Here is a 19,938-nt window from a genome sequence, read left to right as displayed (position 1 = left end):
TTAAACTTGGTTTAGGGAAAATGTATATTTTGTTTAACATTCCATTTTCTCTTCAGATTGCCTCAACTCCACATACATGAAACAGAGCCTGTAGTAAATGTTTAATAGATGTGCATTCCTGTCCCTCCCTCGGTTATGGCACTTGTGTCTGAAGTGCTCTGCATGTCATTGGCACAGCAAATATTTGTCTGTGGGTCAATATTCTGACTGGGTTAGAAGCACAGCTGGGATAAAAGGCTGCTCCGATTCCAGAGATCCATGAACTGAGAGGGCTGTCAGGAAGCCCAGTGGAAGGACACTTCCAGGACAAGGGAATTCCCATGAAGATGCAGCTCTTCCTATTCCTTCTAGCCCTCCACGCTCTTCATTGCTCAGGTAGGCCTGCCTGTTTCACTGCTCCACTCAAAACCCTTGTTGGTGGCTGATCGCGTCTGTTCTGCTTGCTAACTTCACCTTTCTGTGCCTGTCTTCTGCAGGACTCCCAGCCTGGACCAATGACTATGACGCTTCTATCGTGGAAGATGCCATCAATGCCTCCATGATAAAAGTGAACCAACAGTCATACAGCCGCAATCTCTTTGGAGTGGTTAAGAGCTCCGTGAGAACAGTAGGTTTTATGACCTTTGAACAATGTTGGAAGATTTCAATTATTGCAAATTAGAGTGCATTGCATGTTCACACCCATGGCCACTTTATTCAGTTAGGGAGCAATAGTGAAATTGTCATCAAATAGGATCCCCAGTACCCTTCCTTTTGGAGGGTGACAAAGAGGTAAAGTACACATGAAGGGCACAGAATCAGGTACTGTGTCACTGATCATAACTGAACCGCCTGTAGTATAGAGGGATGCTAAATGGGACACCCTCCACCGAAAAAGCATTATTTGAAACAAAGCCAAATTTGAACGTACACCTTCCAAAATTTGGTAAAGGTTACAAATACTCAATTGACGTAAGTGCAAGGGTTTGTACTAATAAATTAGGGACTGATTTAGAGGTAGGCACAGTGGTAGTCTTTCACAAATGTGTCGGATATCCCACCCATCTTTTTACAATTGCATTAGGATGTACTGCACTTGTAATAAAGCGAACAGCACATTTGTTACATTTGTGATGTGGTACCAGTCAGTCTAACTCTGTCGGCCCCTTAGTATTCAGTAACCTACCGATTGGTGTATATACATTGTCAGTTTCGGCTGAGATATGAGGATAAGCCAAAGTGGGGCCATGTCACTTTGGATTTACATGTACATCTGAAGCACTCCACCACTATGATCTATCTAGGTCTAAATATACTATACTGTTTATTTTTAATCATGTGCTAGCTGACACACGTAATAAACACACAGGCTACCTCAGACACATTTACCTGATAGTCCCAGCACTAGCACATTAATTTAGGGCAAATGCATCATAGGGGGAGTGGCACTGCACACTAAAAGAGGTTTAAGACACCAAAGAGGAGACGCCATAGGGATAGATGCCACACCAGCCACTTCGAAGTTCTGGAATTATAATTAGGCCACTCAGGTCAGCACATCAACAGACACCAACTGCTCCAGGGTTTCCCTCCCGCACACACAGTCACAGGGGATTCCTATGATGGGGCCACTGAATAGGCACAAGCAGTGTACCCCTTTGTAGCTCCAATGAGGCATCTCCTCTAACTTCTGGTAGAGTGCTACAGCTGTACAGGTGGTCTTTACCATATCTCATCAGAAGCCGACACTGTACACATCGTTGATGGCTTACTGAATGCTAATCTGTAATAAGGAACCCCTGCACGTACATCAAGAGAGCATTTGTAACCACGTTTGTAAGGTGTATCCCTAAGTGGAGCTTTGTTTAAAATAACTGTGTTACTGATCACCAGGATTTCATTTTTGGCACCGTTCATGCATAAGAAACATTCCTTCAGACATTGGTAAACATGGTCCAAGCAAGAGGTGATATTGGCATATTGGCAGGACCGTTTTCCATGGGAAATGGGTGTCATCAATGTACATTTGGAAGTTCATCTTAAAGCTTTTGAAAGAACTTCACTGGGAGACATACCTAGATATTCAACATAAGATATGGGAGGCATGATCCTTGAGGACGCTCACATCACACTAGTTGACTTTAGGATTTGGCAAACCCGATTCTAACTTTCTGGCTGTGGTTGGTGAGAAATGAATGGCTCCATTGTAGAAGAGAACCTGATATGCAGGCCTAGTTTTAACGCCTTTCCAGCAGAATTGGATGGCAACAGCGTCTTGGTCATTAGAAAGCTCAGGAAGTATGGGAGATTTCTCTTAGCTGAGGAATTTTTGGTGTCACTTAAAAGCCAGAGTCCAGACTGATTGCTGTTGAGAATGTGGTTTAGTTCCAGGAGTATTGGAATTTTGTTGTCACCTCCCTATTATGATTTTGCAAAAGGAGGGACAGGGGCTTAGCTTGGTCAGTGAGAATGGAGGGGTGTGAGCCTTAGATTCTAGATTGGATAGAACAGTCACGCTGGGATAGCTAGTAAAAATATAATAAATGAGAAACAGGGTATAGGGGGGCTTAAGAGGCAGTGGAAAGAGAGAGGATAGCTGATTGTTAAGGTTACTTAAAATACCATATTTTTCAAACTAATCAACATTTTTAAACCCTTCAAAACAGAGACAAAAGAATGTACTTCTATGTAGATGTGTGCAGCACTTGTATCCAACTATTTACTACAGAATACATTTATAAGGAGGTACAACACCCCAAAAAACCTCCCTGAAGCTGCGCCCCTGGGGAGGGTGGGCTGGTGATAGGCTGTCAGTTGACAAGTATTTCAGGGTCAACAGATGTTTTTCAAAAGGGTAGTGGTGATGCTGTGTTGCTTGAAATAGGAAGAATTCCATGGTGAAGGGAAGCATTGATCCATCGCAAGCTAGGGGAAGGAGTGTTTGAGGGAAGTGGCTATCCAGAGGTCCGGGAGATTTGGGAGCTTTTATTTTGTGGCTGTTTTAAAACCTGAGGGGTTTCCAAGGGTGTGAGGGACAAAGTGAATTGCAATCGAGTAAGTGAAATGAGAGATTAGGGAGGCAGCTACTGGGGATTGATGATGATTGTGTAGATTTGTAGCCAACAGGACCTCAAAATTAGCTGATTTAGGATATTAGGCTGATAACAGACAAATGCAGATGTAAACTAATGCTTCTCACCTTCAAGAATGAACACGCTGTCTAATCAAAGAAATTCTTCGGCGTTCAAGCAATATTAAATTTGGAGCTAAATAAACAATGCTAACAGTAAGAGCCGGTTCGGATCAGGCTCCCAGTTCAATCAATCAATCAATCATGGTATTTATAAAGCGCGCTATGTACCCGTCAGGGTTTCGAGGCGCTGAGGGGGGGGGAGCGCTGCTGGATTAGCGGTCGAAGAGCCAGGTCTTGAGGAGCCTTCTGAATGTGAGGAGGTCCTGGGTCTGGCGAAGAGATGTGGGGAGAGAGTTCCAGGTCTTGGCGGCGAGGAAGGAGAAGGATCTGCCGCCGGATGTCTTGCGCTGGATTCGGGGTACGATGGCGAGGGCGAGGTTGGCGGATCGGAGTTGACGTGTTGGAGTGTAGAAGTTGAGTCTGGTGTTGAGGTAGGAGGGTCCGGTGTTGTGAAGTGCCTTGTGAGCGTGGGTCAGGAGTTTGAAGGTTATCCTCTTGTCTACCGGGAGCCAGTGGAGTTCCTTTAGGTGAGGGGAGATGTGACTTCGGCGAGGTATGTTGAGGATCAGTCGGGCGGAGGCATTTTGGATACGTTGGAGGCGTTTGATGTCTTTGGTTGGTATGCCTGTGTAGAGTGCGTTGCCGTAGTCAAGTCTGCTGCTGACGAGGGCCTGGGTCACCGTCTTTCTGGTTTCTGTTGGAATCCACTTGAAGATTCTGCGGAGCATTTGAAGGGTGTTGAAACAGGAGGAGGAGACGGCGCTGACCTGTTTGGACATGGTGAGGGCGGAGTCCAGGATGAAGCCGAGGTTTCTTGCGTGGCTGGCAGGGGTGGGTGGGAGTCCGAGGACGGAGGGCCACCATGAGTCGTTCCAGGCCGAGGGGGTGCGTCCGAGGATGAGGACTTCCGTCTTGTCGGAGTTGAGTTTCAGGCGACTGTTGTTCATCCAATCGGCGATGGATTTTAGTCCCTCGTGGAGGTTTGTTTTGGCGGTGAGCGGGTCTTTGGTCAGGGAGAGGACGAGCTGGGTATCGTCGGCGTAGGAGATGATGCTGAGGTGGTGTTGGCGGGCCAGTTGAGCGAGGGGGGCCATGTAGACGTTGAACAACGTGGGACTGAGGGAGGATCCTTGGGGGACGCCGCAGATGAGGTTGGTGGCTTTGGAGCGGAAAGGGGAGAGACGGACTCTCTGCGTTCTGTCGGAGAGGAAGGATGAGATCCAGTGGAGGGCTTTATCTTGGATGCCGGCATCTTGGAGGCGGGTCAGTAGGGTGCGGTGGCAGACGGTGTCAAAAGCGGCTGATAGGTCGAGGAGGATGAGGGCTGAGGTTTCGCCGTTGTCCATTTGATGTCTGATGTCATCTGTGGCGGCGAGGAGGGCAGTCTCGCCTGAGAAAGTTTAAAATCTGCTTCACCGTGACGTTGTAGTGTGTCGGTTCCATTAATACCGAAGACACAGTGGTAGATGCATGATTTAATTTACACGTGCTTACAACTATTCTTTCTCTTATCTGATTTAAAAAGAAATGACTCGTAGTGCTGGATAAATCAGCTTCGGTTTGTTCAGAAAAGGGAAATAATTATAAAAATGACAGACTCGACCCTGGGGGACCTGCTTATTTACCTATGTTGCAATGGTCCAAGGGTTTTTATGTAATATGCCTTTTAATCTTCTATTTGCTTTTACGAAAGTATGTTATGTGTAAAGCACACTATTACCTGGACGGGTATGCTTGCACTGAGTAGATATGGGTCCCTAGCTCCTCCTGTGGTAGGTTGGTTAACTGAAATAGATAAAAACTTATTGCGGAATTCAAGAAGGAGGAGACTCTGGCATGGAGTGGGAGGCCATTCCATGTTTTATGAGCGATGTAAGAAAACGCCTGTCCTCTGATCTAGCTCTGCGTATGTGTGGGATGTGTACGAGTAGGAGTCCTGTGGACTGGAGGTGTTGGGGGGTGGTGGAAGGAAATGCAGCTGTTCAGGTGGGTGGGGCCTGAGTTGTGTAGTTTTTGAGGAGTCTGAATTAAGTGCCTTTGTGTATCAGGAGCGAGTGGAACGCCCTGAGGTGTATCGTGAGTTCTGTGTGGGAGGTTGAAGATGAGTCTCCCTGCTGAGTTCTAGATGCTTTGTAGTATCCTAATGAGTTGCTTGGTGATCCTAGCATAGAGGATGTTCCCATAATCCAACTTTCTCATGACTAGTTTGTGAGTCAACAACCCCAGGAGCTCATTCTGCCTTAGTGATAGAGGGAGAATGGTGCGCGATAAACAAAAGGTTTGAGTCTTCACAAGGTTCACTCCACAACTGATTAAGAAGCTTCTAAGGATGGAATGATAAAGAATTTTGGACTGAACATCCCATGATCTAAGGACACCTCATATGCTCACAGGTGGACTTCCAGGACGATGACACCTTCACTCTAGTCTTGAGCTTGAACATTCAAGAAACGACCTGCACAAAAGCTTCTGGGCAGGATTCAGCTACCTGTGAGTTGCAGAGGGGCCCCTTTACGGTAAATATCATCACATTTGTTTGATTGCAGCATGTTCTCACCTTGGTAATTTTTTTAAGAAGATGAATTTGGTGGTCGTGGAAGATGTTATGTATGGTCATGTTCCATTAAATTGCTATACATTAGGCCTCAACATCTCCCAGGCAATTTATAAAATTGAATTCTCCAACAACCAAACATTTTCTATGATTTATTTACAACTTTCCTTGTTTGTCTTTCTCCTAAAATGTTTCCTATCACATTTATTTAAACAATGAACTGTAGCAAATAAGCACGTTTAACCTTTGTAAATAGCAGACCAGCATCAACTGATGACCTTTGAATGTTATGAGCAGGGCCGACTTTAGCGCTGCTGTAGCCCGGTACAACAGTGCTTTATGGTGCCTCCAACCCTCAAATGACTTCCTTCTCCACAAATTCCCTTACTACCACCCTCCAACAGTGCCCTCATCTCTCCATAGCCCCTCTGTGGCATACATTTAGGGGAATATTTATAAGCCCCTAGCGCCACCTTGCGCCACATTTGTGTCATTTGTTTTACACAAACGTGGCATTAAGGTGGCATTTCCCATGCGCCATATTCACAAAGTAAATTTTCCCTTGCGCCACAGTATGCTTTCGCTAGGCATACTGTATGCAAGGGACGTTCTGGTGCTGGGAGGTCTGAAAAATGGCACAGTGAAATTTAAAAGATTTCACTGTGGCATTATTAGCGTCATTATTAGTACCTGCCTAAGGCAGGCATTAAGATGACTCTCTTAATCTTTCCAATGGGCTTCCCTGTGCTTTGCTGCATTAGTCCCATAATTTATGGTGGTAATCCAGCAAAGCACCACATTAGCACCATACATTATGCAGGAGCGGCTCCGCCGCAGTGGCCGAGGGGTGTCGCCCCCCTGTCTGAAAAATAAAATGATAGCTTGCTATTGTTTTAGTTGTCATCATTTTTCATTTGCTGGTTCAACCAGCAGAATGTTCAGGGAGGGGACGGGGCTGGGCCACTGGAGGTGGAGGACAGGAGAGTGCACTAAGTGCACACGTGTGTTTGGCCGGCCGTCTGAGGCCGGCCAAACACACATACATACCTAGGTTTCTCCAACCTGGTGGTGCACACAGCCAGGCTGGAGAAACAGCACAGACCCCAGGCTTGTGTGTGACGTTGCTTACATGCTATGATTAGCATGTAAGCAGTGCCAGGATTGCTGGGGAGCCTGTGCTGGTGTCCCAGCAAATGCTTTGACACCACAAGAGGAGTAGGGCAGCAGGGGGCAGCGGCGTGAGGGAAACTGTAAGTATCTTCTTTTTTTTTAAAGAAAATATTGTTTCCCCCAGGGTCCTCCCCTAACCCCCCTGCGCATATACGGCGGCCGCCTCTAAAAGTATGAAGCTAACGTGGACACGACCACCATGGTGCACCATATAGTAAATACAGTGCACACATGGTGTCGTTAGGGGGACGCAATGAGGAGCAAGAAAAGTGACGCATCATAAAAGATGCATCACTTTCTCCGTAAATATACCCCTTACTGTTTTTTATAGCGCTATTCATAGTTCACTTGCACTCAGTTTTGTGATCTGCATGATACACGAGCTTTGCAGCAGGCGCTTTTAACCCTCTGTGCTGCTTTCAAAAGCGCCACTAGACAAAACTCGACTCTAATCAGCAGGAACGTAAATCATCAGTTATCTTGACATTTTTATTGTTGCCTGAAAACTGCTGGATACACAAGAACTCTGCAGCGCCTTTCTTTTAAATCCCTAAGTATTTTATGAATAATTCCCCCCCCCAAAAAAAATTTTTTTTAATTATGCCAGGTGCACCAATCTCACCTCCCTAAAGTCGCCCATGGTTATGGGAAATAAACACTTGCCTCACACGGCATTGATCAGCTGAAGAAAGTATGCTAGCTCGCTACACAACGTGAGATCAGGGTATGGGAAAAGGGCTGCCTCAAAACATATTTAGCAACACTTGGTCCAAATCAGTCACTTGTAACAAAATTTCACATAACATACCTGGAAATATTGTGGAAACAGAATGTATGAATAATTCAGCACAGTTTCCCAAGAAACCTTTTAAAACAGCACAGCAATCAGACGCCTTACAAAAGTCGTTTATGCAGTTCAGATTTTTCAAAATGTTTATAGACACTTTCTTCAACATGCTATTCCTCTTCTTTTCGTTTTCCTAACACGTCCCTTCCAAGTAGATTTTCAGTCATATTGTAGGACTGGGAATCTAATTGTGAAGGTCAGACTCTGGAAACTGAAGGCTACATATATGTCACAATCTGAGGTTCTAGTTAGCAGAAATAGGCAAATATTACTTTAAGTACTCTAGTTACAGAGACCTTACAAGTAGTCTCAGATTACACCATTCAGACACCACAACTAAAAGTGTTGTAAAAAGCTTTAATAATACAGATAATGACCTATCTCCACATGGCCCATGAAATAACAGTCATAAGTACACATATCCGTTGGTGTCAAGCTAATAAGAACAGCAACAGTCTCCTTGCAGTATCTGTTCCTTGGTGTTGACTCCTCTGTGTGTCTGTTGCTTGCTATAGACTTCTGTGCATTTGTTTCTTAGTTTTGACTTCCCTGTGTATCTTTTGCTTCATATCGACTTATTGACTTGTCTGTGTGTCTATTGCTTGCCTGATGTTGACTTATCTGCATGTTCACTATATCATTCCACAGAAAGTGGCTTACTGCACGAGCTGGGTCCAGGTGTCCGAAGAAAAGGTCCAGGGAACCAATGTGCATTGTCAGCTTGAAGACTCCAGTTCTGAATCGTCTAGCAGTGAAGAGGTGCACAATGGGGGAGCTAGATTTGTTTTTGATTTAGAAGTGCTGTCAGCAATAGATATGAATATGTGGTTTTCAAGCCACCCTTATTGGAGTTGACCAGTTTACTTCAGCAATTTAGGCCCATATTTATACTTTTTTAGCACTGCATTTGCGTAAGTTTATTACGCAAAAGCGGTGCAAACATGCAAAATACAATTGTATTTTGTAAGTTTGCGCTCTTTGTGCGTCAAAAGGGGGCACAAATGCGGCTCTAAAAAGTATAAATATTGGTCTAAGTGTTTTTAAATATGACAATTAGGTTCCTCTAAAGGTTTAGGAGATAGAATATTGGTAGAAACTCATTGGTGAAAACCCACGGCAAGCAGCCAACACCTCACCAGGGAGTTGGGGGTCGCACATCCCCCTTCCCAAGCCATTGTTGGCCCTGGGTACAAGACTAAAAAACACTGTCTAAGGAAACTAACTACAAAGAAAGAAACATAAATTCACAATATATTGAGTAGCCATTTACTAGTTGGAGCATAATAAAACCCCACGAGGAATCGTTGGACAAGAAAAATACTTTTTTTTATTTGTATCACAATCCAAGAACTATGAGAAATACATAAAAAAACACCTAATTGTCGGTTACACACACAATATTACATTCCACCAATCCTTATGAGTCAACCAGCTCATGTAATATTCAATAAATAAGGCCACAGACAACACTTAAACGTCTGCTCAACATACCAGCATACATACAATCACTGCATACTACACACCACACACATTCAAAACAAGTCACCCACAATATAAAAAAAGAAACAGGAGAGGGGTAAATTCATGGTCACCAAATTGACAATAATCACAGAAACAAAGCCATCTAAGTCAATTTATAAATCGTGATATACATAACAGAAGTACAAATCACTATTCATTAACCAATGTATATTAGTACTTCATTCTGTTGATGATAGTCTACAGATACAGTTTATCATCGGTAATTATACACAAAGTGATCCTTTTATCCCAATAAAGCCCTGGCCTGAGTTTCAGTGGACCCGTGCAGCGGAAACCACTTTCTTCAGGGTGTAGAGATGTAAAGCGGGGATGTATCCAATAAGGCTGTGGCCCAAAGCCACTCTGACCAGGTAGATGCCACTAAGGATACTCAAGCAAAATGGTTTAAAGGGCAACCACAACTACCCTGTGACTCCCAATCAATCAATCAATCAATCAATGACACTTATAAAGCGCGCTACATACCCGTAGGGTCTCAAGGCGCTGGGGGGGGGGGGGGGTGCCGCTACTGCTCGAATAGCCAGGTCTTCAGCTTCTTCCTGAAGGAGAGGTGGTCTTGGGTCAGGCGCAGGTCGGTCGGGAGGGAGTTCCAGTTCTTGGCGGCCAGGTAGGAGAAGGACCTTCCTCCTGTAGTCGCTCTTCGGATGCGGGGGACGGCGGCGAGGGCGTGGTTGGCTGATCGGAGGTGGCGCGTGGGAGCGTAGAAGTTGACTCGGCTGTTGAGGTAGCTCGGGCCTTGGTCGTGTAGGGCTTTGTGTGCGTGGGTGAGGAGGCGGAAGGTGATTCTCTTGTTGACGGGGAGCCAGTGCAGGTCTCTCAGATGTCCGGAGATGTGGCTGGATCGTGGGATGTCGAGGATGAGTCTGGCTGAGGCGTTCTGGATCCGCTGGAGTCTCTTCTGGAGCTTGGCGGTGGTACCGGCGTAGAGGGCGTTACCGTAGTCCAGTCGGCTGGTGACGAGGGCCTGGGTGACGGTCCTCCTGGTCTCGGTGGGGATCCACCAGAAGATCTTCCGAAGTGTGCGTAGGATGTTGAAGCACGCCGAGGAGACGTTGTTGACCTGCCTGGTCATGGAGAGGGAGGAGTCCAGGATGAAGCCCAGGTTGCGTGCATGGTCTGTCGGTTTGGGTGCGGTGCCCAGGGCGGGAGGCCACCAGGAGTCGTCCCAGGCGGAGGGTGAAGAGCCCAGGATGAGAACCTCCGTCTTGTCCGAGTTCAGTTTCAGGCGGCTGGTCGTCATCCACTCGGCTACCTCTTTCATCCCTTCGTGCAGGTTGGCTCTGGCGGCGGCGGGGTCGTTGGTCAGGGAGAGGATCAGCTGGGTGTCGTCGGCGTAGGAGATTATGCTGAGGTTGTGTTTGCGTACGATGGCCGCGAGGGGGCTCATGTAGACGTTGAAGAGGGTGGGGCTCAGAGATGATCCTTGTGGGACGCCGCAGATGACTTCGGAGGCCTCTGACTTGTACGGTGGTAGGCGGACTCTCTGTGTTCTTCCGTCGAGGAAGGAGATGATCCATTCCAGCGCCTTGTCCTTGATTCCGATGTTGCTGAGGCGCCGTACTAGGGTGCGGTGGCAGACCGTGTCGAATGCCGCGGAGAGGTCTAGGAGGATGAGGGCCGCTGTTTCTCCATTGTCCATCAGGGCTCGGATGTCATCGGTGGCGGCGATGAGGGCGGTCTCGGTGCTGTGGTTGGCTCGGAAGCCGGACTGTGAGGGGTCGAGGGATCCGTTCGTCTCCCATACATTTAATTGAGCAAAAGCCCAACAATTGAAAACTCGATAGAAATATCTGGAAGTCTAAAATACGGATCCAAGGACTCTGCTAACAAAAAAGGTAACCCTGGAACTGGACATTGGAGTCCAAAACAGGTGGACGGAACAAAATGGCTGTCCAAGGATCGCCACACTTGCGATGACAGTCGGACTGCCACACTCCAGGCAGTCCGACCGCCCAATTACAACTTTGGTAGCCGGACCCACCTAAAGACCGCCGTCCCCGCCAGGATCATAGATCCTGATTGGGTGACGGTAGTCCGGCTTGTAACCATGGCGGCGCTGAACTCAGAGCCTCCTGGCTGATTACAACCTCACTTTCCGCCAGCTTTTTCATGTCGGGGACCCTGGTGGGAACATAGTAATGAGGCAGGAGGGATATCATCGGTATGACGGTGGCATCCTCCCTGCGGCATTGACGGTCAGCTGGTCCAACTGCCAATGTCGTAATCAGGCCTTAAGTCCCAATCCTGTAATGGCTGCCAGCAGCATTTTTTTACATTGCTGGCAGACAATCAGAAGTATTGCTCCTGCTGGAGTCTGACTCCCTTGGGAGCAAATTGGCCTAAGGGAAAAAAAGCTCCTTGGGCAAATCAGAATGCCATATTGTTTAAAATTGGGTTCAACAGACCCTTGTGAGAGTCCCTGAAATTCAACCATCCAGATAAATGCATGGGGAAATTTGCTTTTGAGACTTGATAGGTCACCTTGAAACTTTCCAGGAAGGCGCTGAGGTGAATTTTTTTTTTAAAGTTTCGTGAAGAAACCAAAGTTATTAGCAAACCAAAAAGCGCCTTGCCTAAGGAAAAACACTCCTAACTATAGCTACCCACATAGAAATGTATATATATATATATCTATATATATATATATATATAGATATATATATATATATATTCAATGAAAAAAAACAAAGGTAACAGGAAGGTTATAGTTAGGTTCTGAATTTATTTGTCCAAAACTATAGAAATTCAGCAGTTTTAGTTAGAGTTCTTTCAAGTAACTATAACTCGCCCTCTAAGGTAACTATAACTCGCGCCCTTGCCACGCACCGTTTTCTCATCAATAATTTTACTGCAAATGTTGCAGTGATAATATCACATATGCCATACAAGATCACATCAATTATATAATATGTGGGGTAATTAGCTGTGCATGCCAAAGGTGCGAGTTATAGTTCCTGCCAAATTTGGTGTAATTCCATCCGGTAGTTTTTGGGCTAATCCCTGTTCAAAATCCTTATGGAAAAGTGAATAGGGAAAACGTGTTTGGGAACCCCCTTTTCCCCCTTCCCCTCCCCAACCAAATGTCCCCCCCCGTCAAGCGGAGCCAAAGATATAGGCAATTAAAAAATGCTTTTTATATAGAAACTAGGTTGTAACTTTAACTACCTAGTGGCGACTGCCACTAGGTAATATATATATATATATATATATATATATATATATATATATATATATATATATATATATATATATATATATATATATCTATACACACACACACACACACATATTTATATATATTAAATTTAGATGTGGTGTTAACAGTAACTCTGTTCTTACAGATATTGAGGCAGTCAAAATTCTGGAAATGATATTTAAACTCAGTATTGTGGTGCAGTACCTCCTAGCTACTGGTGACAAATTAAGAATTTTGATCCCGTGTGAAAATATTTGAATCCAAAAGTATTTTTCTTTTTTTATTGCAGATGTTCCGGGGAAGGCAGGTCCTCAACAGACAAAGGAGCAACGTAAAGTTTCCTTGTAAGTAGTGACTCCACAACCTCTCTTCACTATCAACCTGATTTACAAAGATAAGTTTCCATATGTAAATCTACTCATATTTACTTCTGCTTCTACACCTAGGTGTAACCCTTCACTTGTTTTACAAGTGGATATTTACACCTAGATGAACACTTAAAGTCTCCACCTCATAAAAAGAGAGGGTGGATGCTCTTACAACCGATGTTACCACCATACGTTTACTATTAGTAACCTTTGGCCATCAGAGTGGAGATCTTGGTTCAGGAAACTCTAAGAAAAATATTAAAGTTTGTTTAAAAATAAGTAACATGTAAATGAAAATTTACTTAGGACTAATAAAATAGAGTTACAGCATATTACCACCACATATTTATTTTACATTGCATTCCAAAATATTATAACTCTATGCATATTAACTTATAAACAATAATGTAGTTATAAAAACATCCACTTTCACTAACATGTATATTTAATTTGCAACAAACAGATAAAAGCTGTATTTTTAGTTTATTATGTACATTTTTAGATTTTGAGGTGTCAAAGTACTTCCGGAACCCAAAAGGATTAGCGGTGGATTAGTATAGGGAAATATAATTATAATATTAGTATTAGTTTAGGGAAATATGAGTAAATTCAAGCAGTGGACATGTGAGTACGTTAGTTCGATTGATTAGAATAATGGAGGGATAGAAGAGGGAGTAATCTAGAAAGTGTGAATAACGAGATCATAGAAAAAAATGAGGTTTGAGATGAGCAAAAAGAATGAGAGATGAGGGAAGAGTCTGTAGAAAGAGATGAGGGAGATCATAGTAGTAAAATTAGGTTTGGGGTGAATCAAAAGAGAGATACATGAGGGAGAATTTAGGAGGGTTGTTTGGGAGATCATAGTAGTAAACTGAGGTTTGGGGTGAGCCAGGAGGGATAGAGGAGGGAAATGTCTAGGGAGGGTTATTTTGGAGATCCTAGTAGTCGAATGAGGTTTGGGATGAGTCAGGGAGTGGAGATAGAGGATAGATTGAGAGAGGAATAGGATGAGACAGAGTATTGCATTTGAGAGAGTGATGTTTTTTCTCTTCTAAGGTAGGACTAAAGTAATAAATGTATAGATACATGATTTCATAGAAAGGGAGTATATGTATAAGTTAGATAATATATTGAGATGTATTTATTGAGCAGACAGTGCATATTCCGAGGGTGATAGGGCAGGGGACCCCTGCAGCCCCCAGCACTGTGTTTCCACCAGCCTTTCCATGGTGGGGTCCCCGCCATGGAAAGTCTGGCGGAAACAGGAGTCGTGATCAGCACGGCAGCGCTGAGTTCAGCGCCGATGCGGCTGACCACGAGTCTGACCCCTGTCAGACCATCGGGAACCTTGTTCCTGGGGTGACGGCTGTACCTGGCGGTTTGACTGCTAGGGTCATAATGTGGTGGTCGGACCGCCTGGAATGAAGCAGTCCTACCGCCCACCGCGAGTCTGGCGGTCCTTGGACCTCCAGACTCGTAATTGAGGCCATAGTTATTATACATATTGTACAAAGAAATACACATATAATCAAATTATAAATGTTTACATACATATGGATTTGCTGTGTGAGTATAGTGGTTATGTAGGAAAGAGCCAACTCTTGAGTAGTCTTCTGAAAATAAGATAGTTATCCATGGAGCTTATATTTGGGGTAATGAAATCCATAGTTTGGTCGCTTGAACAAAGAAAGATGTACCACATTTTGTCTTTTTCTTGTATGGTGGGGTTTTGAGGTGCGGTGCTAATCTTGGGTGGAGGTTCCTTTCTTGAATGAATTTGGTGATTTTATTCCTGATGAAAAGCAGCCCTGTTCCATGTATTGCTTTGGGAATGATGGAAAGCAGCTTGAAGGTGGATCTTCTGGCAACCGGAAACCAATGTAAGGCCCTCAAAGCATGGGAAATGTGGGCTTGTGGCTTGGTATATAGGAGTAGTCTGGCAGCAGAGTTCTGAATCTGTTGTAGTCTTTTCATAGTAGCTAGTGATGATCCATGGTAGAAACCATTGGCGTAATCCAGTTTAGACAGTACAAGAGAGGAAGTAGACCGGACCTTGTGTGGAAATCCGAGGTGGGGGAAGAAGTGTTGAAGCGTTTTCATGGTGATGAAGCTTGGTCTTGCAAATTTGTCCACTTGGGCATTCATTGTTAACTTGGAGACCATGGTAACTCCAAGGTTTTTAACTTCCTTTGATACTTTAGGAGGTGGTCCCAGATCGTCAGGCCAGGCACAGAGTGGGTCATCATTTTTCCAATGACCACATGTGAGGATTTCCGTTTTGGAAGCATTCAGTTTGAGATGACTCCATGTCATCCACTGATCAATGGTTCTGAGGCAACTGAAGATTTGTGAGTTTTCAATGTCCTTGGGGCTTTTCAGTTTAAGGAGTTTTTGTGTGTCATCTGCATAGTTATAGCATGTGAGCTGAAATTCACAGATCATCGCCAGGAATCACTTCATGTAGATGCTGCAAAGCAAGGGTGAAATGATTGATCCTAGAGGGACCCCTGCTTCTGTAAAGTATGGTTTGAATGAGAAACGGGAAGTATGGATGACATTTGTTCTGTTTTGAAGGTAGGATGTGATCCAGTAGAGAGTAGTCCCCCTTATGCCGGCTTCGTAGACTTTGTATTAGGGTGTCATTGGCAACTGTGTCGAAGGCAGCTGAGAGGTCAAAGAGAAGTAGTATGGCAACTCCATTGCAGTCTACTGTGTTCTTAAGGTCATCCCAAATGGCGATGATAGCAGATTCTGCGCCTCTTCCTTGGCGGAATCTAGTTTGGTGGTCTGAAAGTGTGGAGTTTTTTCTGCTCTTTCTATCAGTTTGCCCTAGAAAAGTCCATTTGTAATCGGTCTGTAGTTGTTGGGGTCATCTGGGTGCAGGTTTGTTTTCTTTAATAAAGGACGTATTTTTAGGTCTTCTGGAAAGATTCCCATACTTAAAGAATTATTGATGATTCTTCTTACTATTATGGCAGCAAAGGTAGGCAAAAGAATGTTCTTAAAAATGTGTGGTGGTCAAGGGTCAGAAGGGCAGCCGGAAGGCCTGTTTGCTTTGACAAGATCCATAAATTCTCTTATATGTTTATTTATGTATTACCTTACTAACCAACCACCCCTAAACCCATACAACCCATACCCACCATCAACCCTAAAAATGTCCTTGACACCCAAAAACCTTTACCCACCATAAACCCTAAAAATACCCTTTCTACTCAAAAACCTATACCCACCGTAAACTCTAAGAATGCCCTTACCACCCAAAAAACTATTCCAACCCTAAAGCCTAAAAGTTCCCTTTCCACCCAAAAACCTATGCCACCCTAAGCCCTAAAAACCCCTTCGAACCCAAAAACCCATACCCATCCTAAACGTTAAAAAATCCCTTACCACCCAAAAACCCATACATACATATATATTCATATATACGAATATACATATACATATATATGTATGTATATATATGTATGTATTACCTAGTGGCAGTCACCACTAGGTAGTTATAGTTAGGACCTAGTTTCTATAGAAAATCGCTGTTTGTTTAGCCAATAACTTTAGCGCCGTTTGATGATCATCAGGGTGATCTGTCACGCAGGGGCCAATAAAAAGGTGGGGTCCCAAAACACGTTTTCCCCATTCATTTTTCCATAGGACCTTTAGACACGCCTACAGCCCGAACCACTGAATGGAATTACACCAAATTTGGCACAAAGGTAGATTCTGTTGCACAGATCACGCTTTTTGTGATTCGGTGTACATCCATTCTGTGGTTTCGGAGTAATTTAAGGCCAAAAAATAAAGGTATGTATAGCGACGCGGATCAACTGTGGGTCGATCCGCAGATCCACGTGCCACAAGAAGAATCTGATTGTCTGGCTGCAACCTGACAGAAAAGTGGCAGCTGCCATTTTGTTTGTCGCATCGAAAAGAAGAGAGAAAAAACACATAAGGGATCAGGATACAGGTATCCTGACCCCATAGGACACATAGAGGGGTCTCTTAGGGACTACTTGTGGGCAAAAATTGCCCAATTTTTTTTTTTTATCCAATGCTCAGATCCGCGGATCCACGGTTGGATCCACGGATCCCAGATTTGAGAATCCACTTGAGGATTTGCGAATCCAGAGACATTTTTTTTTTAAAACACCAACTGTGCGCAGCTTGGTGTTGGGTGCATGGAGAAGGATTGCCCGCATTGCCTGGTCATAGACCAGGCCCTATGGCCAAACCCCGAACCTGCTTTTATTCACGCCTGTGCATGCTAGAAACAAACAGAGAAATTCACTGGAAAAAACCAAAGTGGCCTCTCTGGATGTCAGAATAGGTGTGAGAGGGTGTTTCTGGGGGTGAGAGTGGCTGTGAGAGTGTCTGTATGGGTGTGAGAGTGCATTCATCAGTGTATTAGTGGGTGTGCCAGTGTGTGCATGGATCTGTGAGTGGGTGCATTAGGGTGTCAGTAGGTCTGCGAGTGGGTGAGAGTCTGAGTGGGTCTGTGAGTGGGTGAGTAACTGTGGGAAAACTGGGCTGATTGCATAAGTCCCCTAACTTTTTGTCCCCATTTTTCATTTTTTGCTGGTGTTTTCCTGACTCTGATGGTGCCCTGGGCACTACTAACCAGTCCCTGAGCCTGTGCTCTGTGTAAAATGAGTATGCAAATTAGGCTAATTATAATTGGCTGTATCAACCTACCTATAAGTCCCTAGGATATGGTTGGGCATATAGGATTAGGGAACCCAGCATAGGCGGGGCAGCCATAGGTGCTCCGCTGAGGTAGCCAGTGTCATTTTAAAGGCAGGCTTGTCTTGCTGGCTGCTTTTAAATTAAAGTTACCTTCAAATTCAACTTTGGATTTAAAAGTACTTCCAAAGTCTTAAACTACCTTATCTTTACATATGTCACCCTTAAGGTGTGCCCTAGGTGCCCCCAGGGTTGGGCGCAGTGTAAGTACAAGCAGAGACCTTATAAAAGATGTTTTATAAGCTCCGGTGAAGGAAAATAGGCAAATTTGTTTTTATAGTAGTGAATGGGCTCCATAGGCTATAATAGGGAAACCTTATTTTTAATTAATAAAGTCCCAAAAAGAGCTAGATATTTCAAGATTGGTATCAATCTGATTGTTATAATAAATCCAATAACTTGACATTGTTGAATTTAATATAAGAAGTTCAGGGCAAGAGTTTCTAGAACTCTGCCTGAAAGTTGCCAACTTCAGCTTTGTAGTGCCCTTCTCTCATTGGCCAGCAGCTGACAGCCTGGTCAGGCAGTCTTGATGAGGTGTGAAGTTGCCTAGGCTGAAGACAAAGGAAGTGCCTGGAGGAGGAGATCTGTCTCAGCAGATGGTGAAACAGGATGGAGGAGAGCAGCCAAACTGGTCTTCAAAGGAGTGAAGGACATTTGGAGCAGCTCAGGACCGCTCCCATTTTCTGCAAACCCAGACAACCAGGTGCCTCCTTGATTAGATTAGGAGAGGGCAGGAAAGGGGTGTGTTAAAGAATTTTAGCCACACCAGTGGGTTGATTCAGCCAGACCTAACCTCCAAAATTCTGATTCTGCTATTTTTGATTCTTTAAGAATGTTGCTCCCTGGGATTGATTTTCGCCATACTTCCCAAGAAGTGGTCATCCAAGAGGGTGGTGGCCTTCCTATGATTGGACAGTTGTCTTCCTTCCCCCACTTTGCACCCCAGAAGCAAGGACAAGTATGGCAGAGATGCACTCACACCTCAGATCTCTACCAGGAACAAGACAAGAAGAAGAAGGACTGCCCTGCTCGACCCCCGACTTGCACCTGGACACTGAACTCTGAAGGACTGCACCAGCTGCACATTTGGGCTTCACCACAAAAATGACTTTGCCTGGCTTCAACTGGTTCAAGAAGGGACTCACTGTTTGCTACAGGTAGAAAATAGCTAACCAGAGCCCCCTTCCCCCATACTGAAGAAACTGACCAGCTGACCACTGTCATTTGGGAGTTTGCGCCAGGTGCATTCTGGGAGTTGAAGTCCTAACCCTCAAGGAGCAACTCAGAGCTTCTGGAACCTTGTGGCGAGCTGTGGACTCCTGAAAGACCTTTAAAGACCTTCTGGAAGAAGATCGAGAAGTTTGGAAAAGATTGGAGAACTTTTGGCAAAAAGAGTCCTGAAAAATCGTCTAAGTCCGAAGGTAGAACTCTTCACCGAGGACTCCTGCAGTGTGTATCTGAAAAATCTTCAAGAAAAAGACTGAGGGTCTCATTACCGTCTATGCTGCAGTCCCTCCGCGGGCCCTATTATGAGTTTCCAGCAGGGCCAGTGGGCAGAATATCACCACAACATTGATGCTGGCTTGTAATCGAGCCGGCGGCAATGTTGTGATGCGTTGGGTGGGCAGTCTGTAATTCGGGCAGTAAAAAACACAACAGGACTGTCCATGGCAGCCCCTGGACTCTCCATGCCAAGTGCATGGGCAGTGCAGGGGCCCCTTTGGGGCCTGACTCCCCCATTCTGCCAGCCTTTGCATGGCAGTCTGACCACCATGCAAAAGCTGCCAGAAAGGGGTGGATTACGACCACGGAGACCGCCAAGCTGTTGACTGGCGGCAACCTGGCAGTGCCAGCCGTTGGACCGTATCGGCTCCGCCACAGTCAGAATATGGCAGTCAGACCCCCATTATGGTGGCGGTCAGACTATCACTGCAAATGTGACAGTCTTAAGAGTCGTAAAGAGGGCCTAAGTCCATAGGTAAACTTTTGACAGAGGCCTCCCACATACTGTAGCCGAGCAGAGCTCCATCACAGTCGGCCTCAAATTTTGACTTTGCCCCGGGCAAGGTGCTTTAATTTCTATGCGCTAAAAAACATTAGGGTGGTCATTATGACCATGGGGGTCTTCTGACTGTCAGGGCCACGGTGGCGGTTTCCCAGCCAACAGTCTGGTGGTGAAGACCGCCACATTATGAGTGTGGTGGGTTGGCCTCTTCCAACCCACCACATCTCCACTTATACTGCCCTGGCGGATTACGACCACCAAAACCGCCAGGCTGTTGACTGGAGGCAACCTGATAGTGCCACCCGTTGGACCGGAGAGGCTCCGTCATAGTCGTAATGTGGCAG

At 45.1% G+C, this 19,938-nt stretch overlaps 1 protein-coding gene across 1 annotated transcript in view; it reads left to right on the top strand.

The window, feature by feature from the left end:
- The first annotated feature begins 220 nt into the window (after positions 1–220).
- The window catches only part of SPP2 (secreted phosphoprotein 2), a 102,644-nt gene continuing 82,926 nt past the window's right edge, over positions 221–19,938 (top strand). The window contains exons 1-5 of the mRNA XM_069221374.1: positions 221–375; positions 477–607; positions 5,566–5,688; positions 8,392–8,502; positions 12,771–12,825. Coding sequence (XP_069077475.1) covers positions 321–375; positions 477–607; positions 5,566–5,688; positions 8,392–8,502; positions 12,771–12,825 — 475 coding nt within the window. The 5' untranslated portion in view covers positions 221–320. The remainder of the gene's footprint in view (positions 376–476; positions 608–5,565; positions 5,689–8,391; positions 8,503–12,770; positions 12,826–19,938) is intronic.

This window comes from Pleurodeles waltl, chromosome 3_1 (genome assembly GCF_031143425.1).
Source record: "Pleurodeles waltl isolate 20211129_DDA chromosome 3_1, aPleWal1.hap1.20221129, whole genome shotgun sequence".
In the NCBI taxonomy this organism is placed as follows: domain Eukaryota; kingdom Metazoa; phylum Chordata; class Amphibia; order Caudata; family Salamandridae; genus Pleurodeles; species Pleurodeles waltl.
The sequence above is the reverse complement of the archived record's forward strand: the minus strand, read 5'-3'. Positions and strand labels throughout refer to the sequence as shown.